Genomic DNA, 21,056 nt, shown 5'->3' with positions numbered 1-21,056 from the left:
CTCCTTGCCTGCGGCCGCCTGGAGGTGCGACAAGGACACGGCGAAGAGGGCAGCGCGACCAGAGGAGGCGAGGAGGTGGGCGGTGCGGCGGCGAAGAGGGTGGCGCTACCGGAGGAGGCGAGGAGGTGGGCGGTGCGACGGCGAAGAGGGTGGCGAGACCTAGGGTTCGAAATAGGAGATGAAAAGAAAGGCAAAGGGGATGGCTTTAAATCCAGTTCCAACTTGACTTAGGTGATGGAAGCTATTTGTGGCCCATCACCTTTCTTTTACGTTTCCAGTGCAGTAACTAACGATTGTTTCCAGTGTGGCCCGTCACATTTGTATTAGGTGATGGGCGATTTTCGGACCAGTCACCTTTCATACATAGGTGACGGACCTCACATATATCGCCCATCACCTATGACTGATAGGTGACGGGTATTGCAGTTGCACTTACACTTACAATTCCAGAAAGCAAATCAGACTGATGTAGTACATTGCAGCTTACACTTCCAAAAAGTAATTCAGACCGATGTATAGTAGTACATTGCAGCTTACACTTCCAAAAAGCAATGGAAAGGCAAACGCTTCCAACATATTACATCAAAATTCAAACAAAAAGTAATATACATTATACTATAATTATTAGGGCATCAAAACTCAGACTTTGACCATGTTACACTAAGTTTCTGTACGTCACGTCCACGTCCACGTCCACGCCCACGCCCACGCCCACGCCCACGTCCACGGCCTGACTTTGACCTCACACGGATTTTTTTCGTTATGGTCGGTCCGGAGGTACGGGGTCTTGTTGTTGGTATTTAGGCGGGGGAGCTCACAAGTTGCAAAAAGGAGGTATTTCATCGAATTGATTAAACTCCTCCTCATCCACTGCATTTTGTACCCCAACGATCCTTCTCTTGCCAGGAAGGACAATATATCATGTCATCCTAACTGTATCAGGCACATAAAACACTTGCAGCACATCTTTTGCCAAAACAAAAGGCTCTATTTTGTACCCAACATTGCGAAGATCAACATTCACAAACCCATTCTTGTCATGTGTCACTCCCTGGGACCATTGAACCCATCGACATTTGAATAGGGCAACCTTGAATCCCAGGTAGTTGAGCTCCCATATCTCCTCTATTTGACCATAGTACGGGGACTTTTGCATGTTGTTATCATAAGCATCAATGCGGACCCTACTGTTCTGGTAGATGCTTTTCTTGTCCTGATGTACTGTGTAAATTGTATAATCATTGATATCATAGGCCTGGTATGTCATCATAGTGAATATGGGGCCTGCAGCTAGTTTCTTAATGTCGTCATCCACTTCATTGTTTGCTCTCACATGGTCTTTGAACCAATTGTTGAACTCTTTCATTTGCTTTTTTGTAACCCAACCTTCACCTCTCCCAAGATTTTGCTGCACAATAAGCTGTTTGTGCTCGAGTGCATATGGCTCCACCACCTCCATATGTTCTAGGACCAGAAAATGGGCTTGATCGTACATTTTTCGTTCCGAATTCATAGACTTCTTGCCCAGAGTCCCAATCCGATCCAACCTCCCATCGTGTCTTGAATGAGGCACTCCAATTGGGTTATCTAGATCTAAGTAAGTCATCGACCACTCAACAGCCTCCTCGGTCCCATATCGGCTGATGATGTTTCCCTTTGGATATTTACGATTATTTACGAATGACTTTAGGATACCCATGTATCTCTCATAAGGAAACATCTGGTGGAGGTAAGAGGGGCCAAGGTAATGTATCTCCTATACAAGGTGAACCGTGAGGTGAACCATAATATCAAAAAATGTCAGAGGGAAGAAGGCCTCCATCAGACAAAGTGTCTCATGCAACCGTCTGTCTAGATCTAGTAGTAACAAATCATCAATGACATTTTGCTCTATGGCATTGAAGAAGAAGCAGAGGCACATGACTGTCTCACGAACCTTCATAGGGAGAACATTCCTGATTGCTACAGGTAGTATTGATGTCATAAGAGCGTGACAGTCATGAGACTTCATCATGGCGAAACTCAGCTTCAATTATTTCATGCTGACTAGCCTGGCAAAGTTGGAACCGTATCCCGAGGGAAATTTCACACTCTATAAGAATTGGCATAATTCTTTCTTCTCCTTTCTGGACATTGTGGTGGCAGCTATAGGAAGGTCTTTTCCATTTTCCGCTTCTTGGATGTAAAGCTTAGGACGAATGCCCATCTCTTCCAAATCAGCTCTGGCATTCTCATGGTCCTTTCCTTTACCCTTTGTGTTCTTGATTGTGCCGACAAGGCTCTCACAAATGTTTTTCTTTAAATGCATTGTATCAATTGAATGTCAGACTGCTAAGATGTGCCAATACTCTAACTCCCATAGCATAGATTTCTTATTCCAGATCCCTTCATCATGACCATCATCATCACCTTCACGATCAACTCCATGTTTTCATTTGCCGAGATGCCATGGGCAGTCGGAGGTCTTATGGGCCGGCTGGGCATGCCCATTAAGGTTAGGTTTAGGGATCAGATTAGGTTTTACTTAGGGGTCAAGGAATCCTCTCTATATAAAGAGAGGAGATATGTCATTCAAGGCAGACAAGAATTATGAGAAATTAGTCTAGTCCCAATCCCCAATTCGTCTCCCCAATCTAGATCCAATCCCAACCTAATCAGCCATCACCATCCGGCTATCTTCCCGGCGGATGTCTACCCCGCTATGAACTAGATCCAATCCCAACTGCTATGTGAGGTACTCATGTTTCCATAGGGATTCATTCCATCTGTGCTCAGAGCAAACCTGATCTTCTTAGGATAATTCCCGAACCAGCCATATGTGTTATCAATATGTCGCCATTGATCACAATCTGCATGATGACGTAGCATTGTGTCTTTATTATGTCCCTCCTCATGCCAACGCAACAACTTTGCCTCCTTCTTGTTTGCAAACATCCGCTGCAGTCTAGAAACTAGAGGAAAGTACCATGCAACTTTCCTAGGAGTCCCCTTCTTCCTGTCATTGATGCTGTCCTCTCCATCATCACCACCATCCTTTCGATGTTTGTACCTCGATGTCCCACATTCAGGGCAATTGTCCAGATCTTCATTCTCTCCATGAAACAGGACACAATTATGATAGCATTCATGAATTTTTTTCAATTTTCAATCCCACAGAACACACAATCTACTTGGCCTCATACACAGTATTTGGTAGCAAGTTTCCTCAGACAGCATATCCTTCAAGAGAAGAAGCAATGCTTTGAAAATCTTGTCCGTCCAACCATGAGCAGCCTTTAGTTGCAGAAGCTTCAGGTCCCCGGTTACCCTCGAGTACTTCTCATAATGGGGATAAAGAGGTTTTTTGGAATCTTCAACAAATTGCTTATATTTACGCAGCTTAGCTTCAGTCATCTCATCTTCTCCCCTGACATCATGGATCATCTCTTCAACATTGTCGACCAAGGCATCAAACTGGTCATCATTGAACTCCAAAATGCACTCCTCATTGATGTCACCATAAGCTTGACCGTCATCACAGTTGCCTTGTTCCCCATCTTGATCATCATCCCTGCACCCTTCTTGATTATTGGCGACCCATTCCCCCCTTTTGTTAGGCCATTCCTCTCCGTGCTTATTCTAACAAGTGTAATTTAGTACAAATCCACGAACGATCAAATGCGCGTAACCACTTCAAAGTCAGAGTATTTCTTATCATTTCCGCAATCGAGGCACAGACAGTACATTGTTGTTTCAGACCTCGCTTCCATGTCGGCCCTCGCAATCTGTATGAAGGACTTCAAACCCCACAAGTACTGTGGACAACAATGGCTAGAAAGACCCATCCAACTTCTATCCTCCATCTACATCCGTAAAACACAAGACTTTTTAAGAATTAACTGAAGATCGAGGAAGGGAGAGGAGGGAATGGGGGAGATCAAGGGGAAAAATTTGAGCTCTAACCTTGCACGGCCCTCAATTCACCCAAAAGCGCCGCCCCTGCCGCCGGCCCCTGCCGCCTCTGCCCAAGATCGAGGGCAGTTGACTGCCCGAGCTGTGGCTGCTAGAGGGGAAATACTAGGTCAAGAACAATTGTGACGGGCATCGTTTATAGGTGAGGGGCGTTGTTTATAGGTGACGGACGTCACCTATTGCCCCTGCTCCGGCCCCTGCTCCTACTCCGGCTCCGGCTCAATTCATCGTCGTTGTCGCCGTCTTCCTCCCACTCCTCCCCTCGCCGCCCTCCTCCCCTCGCCGCCCTCGCCTTCGTGCTTCATCACCTCCTGCTCCGGCCCCTACTCCGGCTCCAGCTCTGGCCCCTGCTCCGGCTCCAGCCCCTGCTCCGGCTCCGGCACCAGCGGCGCAGGACTTCGATCCAGACCACCCCTTCGGTTGTGGCGACGCCTGGGCAATGGGCGTCCTGAGGCAGGCATTCAACGAGTTGAACGACTACCTCCACTGCCATGGGAGACCTCGGGTTAACGCACCACTCGTGGAGAACGTCGCCGGATATGTGTACGCCATCTTCAGGGTGGCGGAAGTTATCAAGGGCCTGCCATAACTATGTATATCGTAGTTTGTATGTTTGCCTTAACTAAATCATATATTCTACACATAGGGTGTTGAATAGTATTCAATGCACCGGAGTAAAATTCTCATGATATTTACTGCTACAATAGAAGGTCTTGCTACAATAAATACACAATAATGTGTCACTTCATAATTTCTTGCCCACTTTTAGTGCACATTAATTACACATTCTCTTCTCCACTTATTTCTCTCACATACTTGGTGTTTGCGGATACCGTGGCTTCATTTCTAGGCCAATCAATTCCAAATCTCACTCTAACTAGGTGTAGGGCATGTTTTCAACTCTAATTTATCCACTTCTAGGCACTTGACTGGTATTATTAGTAGATAATGATGGGAAAAAAATCATTTTTCCTGACAACTATGTCGGTTGGGGCAATATCAAGAATAGAAGTAGTGCAAATGATACTGTAGTAGTAATTTCCAGAGCATAAAAAATTATCATTGTGATTCCACATGTTGCAAACCAGTTGCATGCTAGAGTAGTATTTTCCATTATTCAGACTAGTATTGTGTTCATATTCAAGTAGTATTTTCACACTTTTTTAGTAGTATTGTTTCATAAATTATAGTAGTATTTTTTTCTTACTTAAGTAGTACTTTTCACAATTTAGATAAGTATTGTCATAATTTTGAGTAGTATTTTTCATAATATAGAGTAGTATTTTTTGTGCTTTTGAGTAGTTCTACATACAAACATAATTCTTGGTTTATTGTGTGTGGTTGGAATACATTTTTTGCCGTTAATGCACTTGAAATATATGGAATATAACTTGTAAGCTTGATTTACGGTTCTTTATTACTAAAATTACTACAATCAAGTTAATGTGCTTGGAGTATATGGTACAAGTGCCGAGATGTTTGAGCATGATATGTGGGAGCCTTTTATTTGATTTGGTCCCATGTGACCAGACTTTGAATTCCAAGAACTGCAATTGAGTTTTATATTAGTAGTAATATTATCAATATCAAAGAGTATTATCATAAAATTAGAGAAGTCATAACAACATAAACAGCTTCTCTATCATTGGGTCGATGTCATAATTAATTTTACTTCTCAAAATTTGGAAAATTACTCCTAGATATTACATGTCTAAATTTTCTAAGAACAAAGGAGTATTTTGTAATGGAATTTCTAAAATTATGTTTATATAGATGAACAGATTAAATGCCAAGTAAGGAATAATATTGTAGAACAAGGAAGAATTGGCCATATACACAAAAAAAAATAAAAATTGAGACCAAAGGAATATGTGTGTTGTATGAGTCCATCATTTGTTTTTACACATTCAGTAATCATGTTTGAAAATGTTGCATCCATACAAGGATATCTCATTTTAAAACACAAATGCATGCTAATTACTCTCCTAAATCTCACTCAAGTTAGTTTCTATGCAGGAATGCTTTTAACAGCCTCAGGAAATCTCTCATCCTTCAATTTTATTATGACAACTGCAAATTCAATGCATTCTTTCTATACACAAAGGACTGCATATATTTCTCTCACAAATCTCACTCAAACTAATAGGCTGGCATGCAGGTTTTGACTTCCTCCTAAAATTGTTCTCTAATACAAGTTTAAGATAACATCAATGGAGATTCCTTGCATGCCGCATGAATAGCATGCTCAAAAATTTTTGCATGATGACACATGCACTCCATGGACGAAACTATTTTTTACTGTGGACCAAGCACCTCCTCATACGGAGGTATTGGCACGGGCATGGCGTTGGTGCACAAGATGGCCGATTGACAAACTCGTTACACAAGAGAAAAAATGGTGATTGCGACACCTCTGCTATGGTGCACTACTGCCCAACGTTCATGCTGCCATCCACGCACAACAGGAGGTGGCCACGCTTCGAGGGACCAGCTCACCAGCAGTGCTAAAAATGGATGCTAACAAAAAAAAATGATGGATTTTATGATTGCGGAAGCTTGCCAGACCTCTTAGATGTTGCAGCCCCAAGGTACACGCACCATTCTCTGCACACAGCAAGACTTAGTGGAACATGTAACAAATCAACAACGCTGAAAATCAGATGCAGAACTAATGTACAACCAAAATTTACGATTGCAGCACAGAGCATGCAGGTTTTTACGGTCCTGGAGGCTTGCTCGACCTCCGGCTAGAAGCGTCGGCACGGATGAACCACTAGGTTTACTTCCACAACGCTATCACTGATGAACCACTAATTTTTAGTTTCACACCGTTCACTTTATACTCCATCCGGATATAGACAAGGCAATACTATACATACTTGCCTACACCAAACTCTTTTTTCCCTGGCACGATCCACCCAACTCAAACATAGATCTCTGTAGCCACACATTCCACTTTATACTCCATCCGCATATTTCTCACAACTTTAGTGATGCTGTCGTGAATGCTGAGCAAATACCCCATGCATGGCGCCCTTTTTACTGGTCAATCAGTGCTTTATTAATGTGCGAGCAGTCAAACATGCATTAAAATATGCCACAACCGTGACAAACCATAGGCTCCAGGGCTATGTATGCATTAAAAGTACACACTTAACCAAATTTTACTACCCTCATATTGTGTCATCATAATTTTGCCTTGCCCGAGTGCTAGCTCCCCGTGGACATTAAATAACTATTCAACACATTGGGTGCTAAATAGACCTGTCCTATATATATAGTAGTTCTATTTAGTACCTAGGTATGGAATAAGGTATTTTATACCCGAGCCCAACTCGCGTACCCGATCCGGGTCGACCCAACTCGCTGATCCGCCGCTCCGGTTTCGCATCCGGTTCGCCCGGCCCGCGTCGCCCCACCCACCACACCCCCACCCCCACCCCCACTACCACCACTAGCAGCACCACCGCCGCCGAGCCCAGCACCCGCCAGGGTTAAATAAACCGACCGGTCCGGTCCGGTCAAACCGTCACCCTCCGGTAGCGGTTTACCGGACCGGTTTGACCGGTAACCGGTTGAATTCAAATCCAAATTCAAAAGCTCCCGTGCAACCGGTTCCGACCGGTTTACCGGCCGGTTTGACCGGTTTACCGGCCGGTTTTACCGGTTTACCGGTCGGTTTGACCAGTTTGAATTCGAATCCAAATTCAAAAGCTCCCGTGCCACCGGTTTACCGGCCGGTTTGACCGGTGGGCCTTAATGGGTCGGCCCATTTTTTTCTTTTTCTTTTTTGATTTAACTTTAAATCCCCGCAAACTATACTAAATGAACGATTTTTTTAGAAAATTTGATACCATTAGATTCATCGCAACTTGAAGTATTTTTAGAAATTTTTTTGGGAATTTTCCATTTTTTTAATTTAAATTGAAATTTTAAATTTTGACCGGTTGGATACCGGCCCAAACCGAAACCGGTCCGGACCAGTTTGACCGGTTAGGTAACCGGTCAAACCGCACCCGGTTCCAACCCTAGCACCCACTCGGATTTCTGTTCACGGCGGCGCCCAGTCGCCCACCCAATCCCGGCACCCAGTCGCCGCTCCCTCCCCCAGACGCGCTCCCAATCCCAGCGGCCAGCTCGGATTTCTGTTCCTGGCGGCGCCGCACTACCCTGCCGTCGGCGGGCTTCCCGTCGGCGAACCTCGGGCCGTCTCCGCGAAGGGCTGCGCGGCCGGCCCCCGTCCCGCCCCGGCGAGCTGCTACCTCAGGAGAAGGTAGCCCGATTGCGCCGCTGTACAGCCGAGAAAAACTGGTGCGTGACCACGGCGACCGCTGCGGTGACGGAGTTGTTGGCGGGCGGGGACGGCGGCGTGACCTCGGCGGACGCCGAGTCCTTATGATCCCCGCATGGATGGCTAGGTGCTGGTCTCCGTGTGGTCAGCCTCTCCTCCTCGACTAGCTCTTGGCACGATGGCGGCAGGTTCGTACCCCATTTTTCCTGCGGAAGCCTTGATTTTCCTTGCCAATTCCCCTTCGGATCACGGTCGACTGCAACGGAATCGCATTTACGGCGTTCTTTCTCAGTGGGGCGTGGTTCCAATTCCTCCCGTTATCCATGGATTTCCCCAACGCAAGGTGCCCTCTTTTTTTCTCCCGCATTTCTGTTGATTTTGATTGATTTACTGCGTTGGTAGGAGGATCTATGCAGGTAGTCGAGCATTATTGGCCATCCATTGTTGCAATCTCATAGTCGCCACTTAGGATTTCTTCTAGTCGGCTGCACCCACATGGGATTTATGCTGTCTCTGCAGGGATGACGAGAATGATTCAGTTACCGACGCCTATCCGCAACCAACGAGTTGCAGGAGACTAGCAGGCGCTCGACAATGTGTTGTGAAGTCCCAGACCTGTCCGCCTCCAAGGCTCCAACACGAACGCAGTGTGCAGAGCACCTCTGTCGAGATTTCGGGAGCAGGACGTCTTCTTGCAAACTTCCAGGCACTGAGGTAGATTTCTAACTGGTTCAGTGTGGTTTCCAATTGTTGTAAGACTACCAGCTGTTGTTCATTTGTTTGGGCTCTTGGATAAGATGGATTCAGTAAATCGTTATCTTCTTGGTATTTATTTTTGTTGACAACTAATTCAAGTTTGCAGTAAAGAGTGGGTCGAGAAGTGTAGATCCCATAGTTTGCTGGCTAAAGGATGCTTGTTCTTCTTACAAGAACTAGATGTTGTTTGTTGGCTGAGAGATACCTGTTCAGATAACTAGAGCTTTAATTCCTTTTTGCTAATAAACTAATTGATGACTTTTTTGTGTGAATATTACTAGATGAGTTCTTGTTCCGTACTCAGATATGCAACTTATTTTTGTTCAGAGATGTAAATGTTCACATATGCATGCTTCTTAGTTGTTAGTGCCTGATATGGATTCACCCGAAAGATGCTGAATTGCTGATCTGATTTGCTAATCCAATTTTGGTGCTAGGTGAAGACCTGCTTTGGTTTGATAGCCTGATATGAGTTAATATGTTTGGATCAATATATTTTCCTAATTATTCTAGATGTTCTGAAGCTTTGGCCCACTATACATTTCGTTTCGTGAATATTGATACTAGTTTGCCTGATCAATGCCTTGTTCTATGTGAAATGCTTATGGTATGCCTGATTGGTTTCGTCTTTCGTATTTAATCCCTGGTGTTGTGAGTTGCTTTCTCTTGCACTTCTCCTGCTGATTTGGACTGAATAATTTGTTGACAAATTCCCAAGTCTGCAGCCAGTTCGTGCACCTGAGTATATCCTGTCTATGGGGTTTGTTGCTACACAATTCCAATCTACTTAATAATAGTTTTGCTCTTATGTAATACGTATAGGCTGTCTTTAACCTGCATATACTAATAATTCTTAGCTCTTATGCAGATTGCAATATGCATGCTGGTAACCTGCACGTGAGATGGTTGATTGGCTAGATAGTTTCTGGTTTCCTTTTTGTTTATTGTTCTGCCAAATTGTAAAAACAGGGTCAATGAAATAGCAAAATGCATTGAGTTTTTATCGTGTGCTCGGTTTAAATATGGTGAATGGAATTGCAAAATGTACTCAGTTTTAGATTGAAATTGAGATCAATCAATCACAAAATCACTATATTCAATTTGTATTTTCATATATGCAAATTTGTTTTGTCATAAGAGAACTAACTTAGTGTTAGTTTGCATAGAATTGAAGTTTTTATGATTGCACATGCTTCAGCGACAAATCTTTATGGTATGATAGAAAATGGTTACGGTTTTACTCAATGACGTGAACGATCATCCCAGCTGGAATTAAGATATTTTCTTTCTCTAGAATGAGAATATTATATGTTTTTACCAAAAATGGCGTGCTAACAAAATTTTTTACATCAGTCCTTCAACTTCACACCAACAGTGAAAGGTATTATTCCTCAGGAAACATTGGAATCGTCGTATACCAGCAGTTGCACTGGTGTACGGATCTTCCGGGCCGCGGAAGCCGCCCAGACTGCCAGGGTCACCATTTATGGCGAACGGTTCCATAATGTTGAGCGATTCAACGAGTGCGTGCATGGGAAAAGAAAACCAGGCGCTAGCCGCTAGGCCCACCGGCCCACGGACGTGCGCGTCCCTCATGCAAGAAAATCGGACGCGCTCACTCGGGTGGGTGCTGCTGCGGGGCGCCGGGAGACGGAGCGCGTGGGCGCACGGGTCGGGGCGTCGGGCGGCTCGGTACGGAATAGCGGTGTTATATATATATATATATATATATTAGGTTTATTGGATACCTAGGTATGAAATAGCTTATTTCCTATCCAAGCCACCCCACGCCGGACTCGACCCCGCGCCGTTTTCCCCCCTCGTCACCCATCGGCTCGTAATAGATCGTGGAGGGGACGCGGTTTTTCCGTTCCTCTCCACTGGCTCCCTCCTCCCCCGGCCCCGGCTCCCGTACCGCCGTGGAGAGGCCTTGCACCGCCAGCTCCGCTCTGCGCCGTCGAATCCACCTCCCCCCGCCGACACGCTCGTGAGGCCGGGCTCCCCTCGCACCGCCCCGCGAAGTCCTGCGCTGCCGGCTTCCGCGCTTCCCAGGCGGGCTGCAGCCGCCGCACCCTGCACCACCGGCTCCCCCCTCCCACGGCGCCGCTGGCTCCCGTACCACCGCGGAGAGGCCTTGTGCCGCCAGCTACGCTCTGCGCCGCCGAATCCACCTCCCGCCGCCGACGCGCTGGTGAGGCGGGGCTCCCCTCTCGCCGCCCCAACGAACCCTGCGCCAGCGAGCCCCTGCGTCGTCGCCGCCCCCCTGTTGACGCGTGCCGCCAGTCGAGCTACAGCGCCCGGTGCCATGGGTCGCCCCTCCCGGCGTTCTGGTGCTTGTCTCTCGCTGCTGCGCCGCGTCCTCGACTCGCCCGCATCTAGCCGTCGTGGAGAGACCCTGGCCCAATGGAGCCTTCTGGTACGTAATTGCCCCCCATTCACTACCTGCTTCGATTCTCTTTGTGCTTTGAGAAGATGTATTTCGAGTCACTACATTTGAATTTATGCAGTGATTAGTGCATAGTAGTCCAATCCCATGTTTTTGCTAATTGATCTAGCCCTTGGGCCAGTTTTATGAATTCCTGCTGTCAGAACCTATCTTCATATGTTGTTTGTATTGAAATTCATTGCTTGGTTATAGCCATTGCTAGAGTAGCTATTTGTTTGATGCATTAATAATACGGTGCACAATTGATCTTGAGGCCAGATACTTGTAGTTCATTTTGTGTATTACTGAAGTCTCAAACGTTTTTGTGTAGTAAAACTCGTAGCTCACTGCATCTATTTTTCATGCACCAATATCTATGTATGTGCAGATTCGTTGCCCTCACACACTGAAGATGGTCAGCGTGGTTCGCCGCCAGAGTACTCAACTAGAAGGTCTTATGCAGCAATTTTTTTTTGAATTGTCAATCAAGTTCTTAAACATCCGTCTTCCTTACCTCATATATTGTCTTGGCACATCACATTCCAAACCTTGGTTGATTGAGCTTGTAAATAAACTACGCAACCCATAGGATGGTAACTGTGCTGTAGACACTTTCAGTACTCCAATTACTCACGAATATGCCATTTTTCATTTTTCCTCTAGGGTGGACACTGGGCAGAGGTTGGTGGATAGGATGCCTATCAATCCCAAGAGAGCACACAGGAAAGGTCAGTGGATCTAATCAATTTGTCTGTCACTTTTGTGTTGCTCCTCAGTAATTATTGATCTATGTCACGGACTTTTATTTGTACTTTTTTTTTCCATTTTAGGTTTGAGGTTCCTCTTCGACCCTATATGTGGTCCTCGCACGCATTGGCCGGTGTTTCTGGGTCGTCTGTCCAAATGCCACCTGGTCCCTTAGTGCTCCGGAAGAGCAATGTTTCCCATGATCCAACTGGTCATCTAATGGAGGATTGTCATGCTCGTGGTAGGAAGAAAGCTGCTCATCCCGCTGTTGATGGTGTCCACCGTAAGAAGTTGCGGTCCAACCCTCGGTATTCGAAGGAAAATAACAAGGCACCCGACAATTCTAGGCGATTAACCGATTATTTCTCTACCCGTGAAGGCGCCGAGGTATTGACGCAACAATTAAGTTAATTTTCATGTTACAAGTATATATACAATATTTTCCCGCTTGGATATTCACTTATTCCTTGTTGGGTGCACCAACTCATTGGCGTGCATGCAAGTATCGTTTTAAAAAAAATTCCCCATCTTGAAATCTGACCCCATAGTCTGTGCCCACAACAATTGGTATTACATAGCAAGTAATATATCTCCTATTCCCTTTTTACATAGTTCATAAAATCTCAATACGTTTCATGCGGCTGTTGTGCTTTCTCATGGTTTAAATTATTATCATGCCTTTTTCAAACTATTTATTGAACTCAATGCATTTCCACACTTGACAGGGTCCCTCAACATCAAAGCGGTCTGCAAATCCATCTCAAATTTTGAACATCAGGTGCAACCCTCGTGACGTCATTTTCACTATTCAACTGCTGAACCCTGACCAGCATGCGGCCATCGAAGCTCTAGGTTTTGGTCACCTCCTCCGGATGCAGATTGATGTCGTGGAGAGTAGCGATTTGCTTACCTGGATCATGGACAGTGTCAGTCCAGTTGACATGATAATACGCCTTGGCCCAGGCAAGGTGTTGCCAATTACACCTTCAATAATCCACATGGTTCTTGGTGCATTTTAGCTTCTTTATATGCTTATCTAACATGTTCCTGTTTTTTAGGATCGATCTAGGGAGCTGCGTGCTGAGATGCTGTACTACATCACATTCCACACAGAGAACAAAGTGGACACGCTGCCAGATGATCTCCTTCAGTTCCGTCAAGAAGATCACCACCCCTTTTTGTATTAGCACTTGTTCTATTTTGGGAATCCTGTACATATAACACTTCCATCGATAGCACTAGGAGCACAATTTCTATATATACTTTCTGATAGGTTCTCCATGTGTAAGCTTACATTTTTCTCTAAGGTCTGCTTTTAACAGAGCTGTGTCCACGTCATACATTTCCATTGACTGGGTGCATTTTTATCTTATTTTCTTTCTTTGGAAATTGTTTTATGATAGGATCGGTTAAAAGAGTTGCGTGCTGGGATGTTGTACTATCTCACTTATCACACAGACAAGGTCAAATCCCAAATGAACTAAATATTTCCCTCTTTCACTATACCGCAATCCTGAAATACCAACACATCTGGACATATCACATAAAAAAGGTAATATCATTCAAAAATACATTTATTTCTGATAGAAGGCAGGCTGTGGATTTCAATCGCATATATGAAGATTAAACAATTGCACCCTTCTTGTCTCAATTACATATCTTGACACTGGAGATGCACATGCACACAACCTTCTGGCTTCCGGTGCTGCTCATGTTCGCAGACTGCATCCAATCGAGCTCAAGGAGTATTGCCCCACTTGTAGCGAAAATGGCCTATCATGCCATATTCTAATATATTGTTTTGGCGATTGATGACACACACAACACTTGGACTAATATGATTGTTAATATGATCATTCTCAGGCTCTTAGGTTCAAGTGATGACAAAGAGAAGATAGGCAAAATTAGGCCCGAAGGGCCGCCCCTACGGGGGTTCCGCTACGCATGAGCTCTTCGGTCGGTAGCACCGAAGAACCGACGCATGAGCATCGGTGCATCCGATGGTTGTCGGAAGAACCGACACCATGGTATTTTGGTGCAGAAGGAAATCGAAGCCAAGTCAGCTTATAGGCACCAGTTGAACCGATGGTTCAAAAAGGGGCATCGGTGCATTGGGCGTACTGTGTTCCAGAGACGATGCAAGTCGCGCAAGAGCCAAGTCTTCAGCACCGGTTGAACCGGTGAAGCATCGGTGCATGCCATCGGTGTAATGACGTCAGCAGTCAGGAGTTCAACGGCTACTTCGGGTTATGAGTGAACGGATGAACCGACGCTACCCCAGCCAGAGGCATCGGTTCATCCGATGATACGCAGATTTTCTGCTGACCGTTAGAGCAACGGCTACAAGACTTGGTGGCCTATATATACGCCTCACCCCGGCCATTTGAAGGTTGCTGGAGTTGCTGGACATCCCACACACACCCAAGAACATCTCCAAGCCATACAAGAGCATCAAGATCATATCCTTAGTCCTTTGCACACTTTGAGAGTGTTGTGTAAAGGTTAGCTCTTAGTGAGTGTGTTTGCAAGGCCTTGAGCCTTTGTGTTGTGGTTCTCTAGTGAACCAAAACAAGAGCTTGGCCGGCACCTTGGAGCTTTGAAGCTCGCCGGCAACATCATCGACTCTCCGACTTGGTGTGGAGCGGCGACGACACTTTGTGCGGGGGACGTGGAGACCCCCATCCTTTGTGGAAAAGCTCCTTAGTGGAACCCGGGGCCAAGGTGACCGTGATTGTGTTCACGGAAGAGACTTGGTGGCCGAGTAGCAATACTCTTAGTGAGTGCTACAACAACGTGGATGTAGGTGTGCCTTTGTGGCTAACCGAACCACGGGATAAACACCCGCGTCAAGAGTTTGCTATCTCCTATCCCGCTCATTAAGTTTCCGCATTTCATACTAGCAATTTGTGTGTCTTTACTTTCATAGAATAGTTTCTTGATAGGAAAGGCTATAGGTTGCTAAACTCTTTTGGGATAGGGGTTTTTCACTAGAACAACCTAGTTGCACATCTAGATAGCACGTTTTAGTTTAAGTTTTGTGCAAACTAGTTGGAGCCATAGGTCAAAGTTTTTATTAGTGTCTAATTCACCCCCTCCCCCTCTTAGGCTAGAGCACCCGATCCTTTCACCACTGAAAGTAGTTTTTAACACGAACATAAATATAACACTTCCCAAACGAAACTAATTCAGTTTTACACTCGACCACAATCAGAGATACACACACTTTAGACACTGTTATTAACAGATTCAACCTTTCCCTATAAGCTATTCATCATCCTCTGTACAATATGATGATTCTTCCACGTCAATTTCATCACCCGACTCAGTTTCATCCTCAAACTCGGCATCACTTGGACTAGCCATCAACTTCTGTCGTTTTCCCGCCCTAATGTCCCACCCGTCACTTCCATGAACTGGTGCAACCAGAGCTCTCTTGTTCTTAGCACCAGGTGGCCTCCCTCTCTTTTTGTTCCGCATTGCTTCGAGATGTTGCTGGTTGTGTTCCAAGGTTGGGCATGTCCGCGAGTTGAGTTGTGTAGAACCGACATACCGAGCACCTCCTAGTCCCTTTTTTTTCACCCTTTGCTCCTAGTGTAACTTGCTTTTTTTTCTGATTCTGTCATGTTTCGCCCCTTTGGCTTGGCCCGTTGCGGAGGCACCCTACTTATACACTGGGTGCTGACCATGCTCACCTACACCAATACTAGTTAGCAATCCTTTCAACATTATGATCTGAAAGTTGTGTAAACATTTTTGCTGTAATGACCTACTTGAGTTGGTGCTGCAACCACTTGCTCCAGCCTGCCAATAACGACCTCCTCTGGTTCTGGTGCTGTCTGTTCATTACCATTCTACCAATTGTCACCATCTCACTCATCAAAATAGGAATTTGTTGGCACAGTCAACAATTCACACACTACTCTTGAATATTGATTACGTACCTTGGAACAGCCTCCCTGATCAAAATGATCATGAAAACCTCCTGGAACATCCATTTCATATTCTCCCCCATCCGTGGAGGTCTCCTGTGCAGTTCCAAAAAAGAAGACTGTCAACTATATATAGGTCAATAAAATGCACCCATTTACAGTGACCAAACACCATCACTCACCTCTGTGGTTGCTTGTGATTTCCCCCTCCGTGCTTGCGGTCCAATGTCATGGGGGAATAATTCAAGCTCTTTACATAGCTCATCCAATGCAACAAGTCCTCTATTGCACGCAGCCTCCGACATGCTGCCAGACCGAACTGCACGCTTCGCCTTTGTTAGGAGCATCTTTGACCTGTACATCCGTGTGTTGCCATCTTCACCTTCTAGAACCTTGTCATGCCTATCAAACTCCAAATCTCGCCTTGCAAACTTTGTGTAACGTCTCAAAATATAACTCTCAGATAGTCTTTCAACTTGAATTTGTATGAAAGTACGCAACAGTTGCACGCAGAATAGACCTGAAATGTTTATAGATAATTCAACTGCCATGATTGCATATCCATGCATCTAATCTTTTTGATAAGTAATTATAATTAACAAATACAAGGAGGCAACAGAGAATTCAGCACTGAGGATAAATGGGTAAGCTATAAACCATTCTGCCAAATAAAGCTATCTCGCGATAACATAATTGGAGTTTTATACAAATTATGGAGCAGAGGTACCTGTATGTTCCCACTCTTTGCACTCACAAGTGTAGCAGCCTTCCTCTTTGTCGGCATGAACTTTGAACTTGTGTTGGCCCCATGTTATTCTTCTGGAATCATTTGTGTGGCATATTAGGTAGTCATGCTGTCCCCCATCCAAATCATTCTCGATCATGTACGCTGTGCATTCTTTCATTTTGTCTTCAAACTCCTTGAATACTCCACGAGTATATATATCCTTGAGAGCTGCACCTCGAATCTCCAGCTGCCCATAGTTATTGACTTGCTCTACATCACCAAAGAAAAAAAGTAACTACACGGTCAAGGAAATCTGACAACTATTATGCCATACACAACAAAATTTCAGGGTGTATTTTACCGTAGAAAGGTAGGTCTCCTCGGCCTCCTTCATCAGCCTTGAATGCATGAAATTCATGACTTTTTTTGCCAACCTATGTAAGGCAGTACCCTTGTTCACAAACCCCTTCTTCAATATGAAGTTTGTACTCTCACTCCGCTGCGTTGATGCCATCCTGCAGTAATCTTTCTTAAAGTATGCTGGGATAAAACTTCTCCGTTGTTGGTACAAGCTCTCCATGGTAGGATCATTGTGTAAATCAAACTCACAAATCAACTCCTTCCAGGCTGCCTCAAACTCTCCTGGGCTGTGTTTAGATCCATAAAATAGTGGTAAAAAGGGTCACATCAGACACTATGACACACTGTAGTACTTTTCGTTTGTTTGTGGTAATTGTTGTCCTACCATGACCTAACTAGCCTCAAAAGATTCGTCTCGTCGTATACATTAAAACTATGCAATTAGTTTTTTTATTTATCTACATTTAATGCTCCATGCATGAGGTAAAAGATTTGATGTGATAGGAGAATAGTGAAGTTTGGAGAGAGAAATTTTGGAAGTGAATACAGCCCCGGTGTAAGTGGGTGATTCAGCACAGAATTGAATTTCCCTTAAAGTTCCGTTTCTCATGGGTCACATACAATTCATTCACGGGCGAAGTTAGCTTGTTCACCACATGCCAGCGGCATATCCTGTGAATAATATCTGGGAACACCTTAGCTATTGCAGCTTCCATTGCTTTTATCCTGATCTGCAAAAAAAATACAAGCACCGTCATTCTAATATCTAGTTATGCATCCTGACCAAAGAGACAACTACAAGTCAAGATCCGTACACGCTCAAACCTAATATTCCAATTACCTGTTAGAATGCATCTTGTTTTCATCTTGCCCATGCACTTTTTGAATGCCTGGAACACCCACTCGAAAGTGGGTATTGTTTCATCCCCAAGCAGCGCACATCCAAAAATTGTGCTCTGCAGATGATGGTTTGACCCCACAAAAACTGCAAGTGGCTTATCATAAATATTTGTCTTATGAGTGGTGTCAAATGTCATCACATCACCAAAATCTATATATTCCCCCTGCATGCTTGCATGGCTCCACAACAAACTGTGCAGCACTCCCTGATGGTCAAGCTTTACGTCCCATTGGAACTGGCTGTTCTGTGCATGGCACTCTTCAAAGAATTCTATCAACTTGTTGATATCATTTGCGTGTTCCTCCCGCCTAAATGCAGCTCTCCTGAAACACACATTACCAGCTTATCAGAACTGCCACGTCAAGGGCTGTACTAGATACAAGACAGCAACACCACCACCCACCTGTTCTTTAGGTCGCAGGTAGTTATTGGTACATTTTCATCCCCACCATGCATCTCTCGCATTATGTTCTTCACACACTGGGGTGGTACTTCCCTCTTATGCAATTCATCGATGTATTCAAGTAGCACAGGTTCTTTCTTCTTGTGCGAACTCATATGCTGTGTTTCTTTTGGAGTAAGAAACTTGTGGTTGTGGTCTAGGTGTGCCTGCTCTATCACCACTGATGTGATTTGTTTGAACCAGTTTTTTACATACTGAAGCTTTAGCTTCGCTGTGCATCCGGTTTTCTTTGATGTTTTGTTCCTTTTACGGGGTGAGTCTTTTTTGTGGAACTCACCTTTCCCCTCTTTATTGCACCGTAAAATTCTAGAGTATGGTTTACGGTTCCCCTTGTTGATACCAAAACCCACTTCCTTCGCATACTTACTGAAGAATAGTCTGGCATCGTCTTCTGTCCTGAACGACATTCTAGGCCTTGGCACGAGCTTTGGGTCTATGGAATCTTCCTGCATTGACATAACAAGACTAGTGAGAACACGTCACAAATACGTACGTGTACTTCACTGCATGCACATCGTTGGGATAATGATTGAATTTCACAACAAATGTCAAACTTAGAAACTAACTCGTGACAAGCATTGAAAATACTATGTAGTGACCCATATAAATACAATAAAAGTCCAAGTGCACTACTAGAAAACGGGCAATCGGTCCTGGCCAAAGGTACCAGCCGCTATTGCAGTCGGTACCGATGGTACCCATACCATCGGTACCGGCTGCTACCTTTGGCCATCGACCGACCTTGTGGAGGGCAATTGGTACCGGGTGGTGGTTCCAACCGGTTCCAATGCGTCACCATAGGAACCGGTCTGAACCACCACCCGGTACCAAATGAAGACTGCGCTAAAGGCACCGGTTTATAGGAATAACCGGTTCCTATGGTAATGAAACGTGGCAGCTGCCAGGAGCTCGGGCCTAAGGCACCGGTTGGTGCCTTGACCCGGTGCTATTGAATTAATTTTAGCACCGGGTCATTGAAATGAACCGGTGCCTTTGGCCCGAGCCTATAAATACCCCAGCCCCTCCTCCTCTCAAGTTGCCGTGAACTCACTGTTCATGGCAGCTGAGTGGGGTGAGGGGAGGCGAATTTTTGTTTTTTTTTTGAAAAAAAATGTTAGTTATTTTTCTTTATAACTTAGCAATTAATTTTTAGAAACAGTTATTACTTGATTTAGTTTATATATGTGATAATTATTTTTATTTGTAGCATCTTATTGTAGTTATATACGTTATCAATTTATTTGATATTTGAATACTATCAAATTATTGTATTTATATGTTTTTTCAATTTATTTGATAAGTGAATAGTATCTATTTATTATAGTTATATACATTATCAATTATATAAATATATTGTTATAAATTGGTAGTATGAATGAACTATTTGTACAGTACAATGATGTATATAAATGTATTGTGGACCCAGATGAGTCGGCAATGGATGTACATGGCCGACCGGCGTTCAAAGGAGTTCATGGATGGCGTGCATGAATTCATAGAAGCGGCCGAGAAACACAAGTATGGCGGTTTCGTTCGTTGTCCATGCAAATTTTGTAAGAATGAGAAGGATTACTCATCATCAAGAACCATCCATAGTCACTTGTTCAATAGTGGTTTCATGCCGAACTATTATGTTTGGACCAAGCATGGCGAAAGTGGAATTGTGCTGAATAATAATGTAGAAGAAGAGGACAGGATTCCTGACTTTGCAGCCAATTATAATTCCTTTTTCAATGACACTGCAATGGGTGAGCCTGAAGAAGATACTGAAGGATACGTTGTAGAAGATGATCTTGGTCAGATGTTGCGCGAAGCTGAGGAAGGTTGCGAAACAGAAAAGGAACTCGACTATGGGCCGTTGAAGATACCTCTATTTCGTTGTCAATGGGTTAAACTCACAGGAAAATGTGTCGATATCGACGAGTACGGAATGACAACGGTAGACCTCAAAGAGCTTGGCTATCGAGACGAACCATTCGTCCTAGCTAAAGATGTCACTCAAGTTTTCTATGTGTAGGACATGTCTAGCAAACCGAGAAAGGACAAGTCCAGGAATAAATCAAGTTTTGTAGGTGCCGGAGATGAGGCAAAGTGCCATATTGTTTTGGCAGGAAAAAGAAAAATTGTGGGAGTCGACGATGTCACAGATGAAGAAGAATACAATAAGGTTGAAGATATGACTCCGTTCGCAGTGGAGGTTGACACAAGTATTCTTTTAGCCGAAGAGGAGGCTCCGTACGCACGTCATGATCATAATGAAGGGACGATTGTAAAGCGAACCATCGTTAATATTCCCTTAGTTGAATGATTATGTGTTGTAATATTTTCTGTGAACATTATCAGATTTATTATACAATGACTTGATTTATTAGTCAATAATCAGATTTAATATGCATTTAAATGATTTATTATGTAATTATAAAATTTATTAGGCACTTTAATGATTTATTATGCAATTACCCGATTTATTATATACTTTAATGATTTATTATGCATTTACCTGATT

The 21,056-nt window shown here is 44.3% G+C and overlaps 1 protein-coding gene and 1 long non-coding RNA gene across 2 annotated transcripts; both read left to right on the top strand.

Moving 5' to 3' along the window:
• Positions 1-8,436: 8,436 nt before the first annotated feature.
• Positions 8,437-10,098, top strand: LOC120644324. The gene is made up of 3 exons (XR_005663627.1): positions 8,437-8,585; positions 8,762-8,956; positions 9,867-10,098. It is a non-coding gene; the product is annotated as an uncharacterized LOC120644324 (long non-coding RNA).
• Positions 10,099-11,271: 1,173 nt separating this feature from the next.
• On the top strand, positions 11,272-13,537 carry LOC120644323. Its single transcript, XM_039920932.1, has 6 exons — positions 11,272-11,414; positions 11,812-11,875; positions 12,087-12,151; positions 12,254-12,557; positions 12,896-13,138; positions 13,229-13,537. The coding sequence occupies exons 4-6, from the start codon at positions 12,279-12,281 to the stop codon at positions 13,355-13,357; spliced, it is 651 nt and encodes a 216-aa protein (XP_039776866.1). The 5' UTR covers positions 11,272-11,414; positions 11,812-11,875; positions 12,087-12,151; positions 12,254-12,278; the 3' UTR covers positions 13,358-13,537.
• The last annotated feature ends 7,519 nt before the right edge of the window (positions 13,538-21,056 follow it).

This window comes from Panicum virgatum, chromosome 8K, assembly GCF_016808335.1.
Source record: "Panicum virgatum strain AP13 chromosome 8K, P.virgatum_v5, whole genome shotgun sequence".
Classification (NCBI taxonomy): Eukaryota; Viridiplantae; Streptophyta; class Magnoliopsida; order Poales; family Poaceae; genus Panicum; species Panicum virgatum.
Note: the sequence above shows the minus strand (reverse complement) of the source record. Positions and strands in the feature narration are given on the sequence as shown.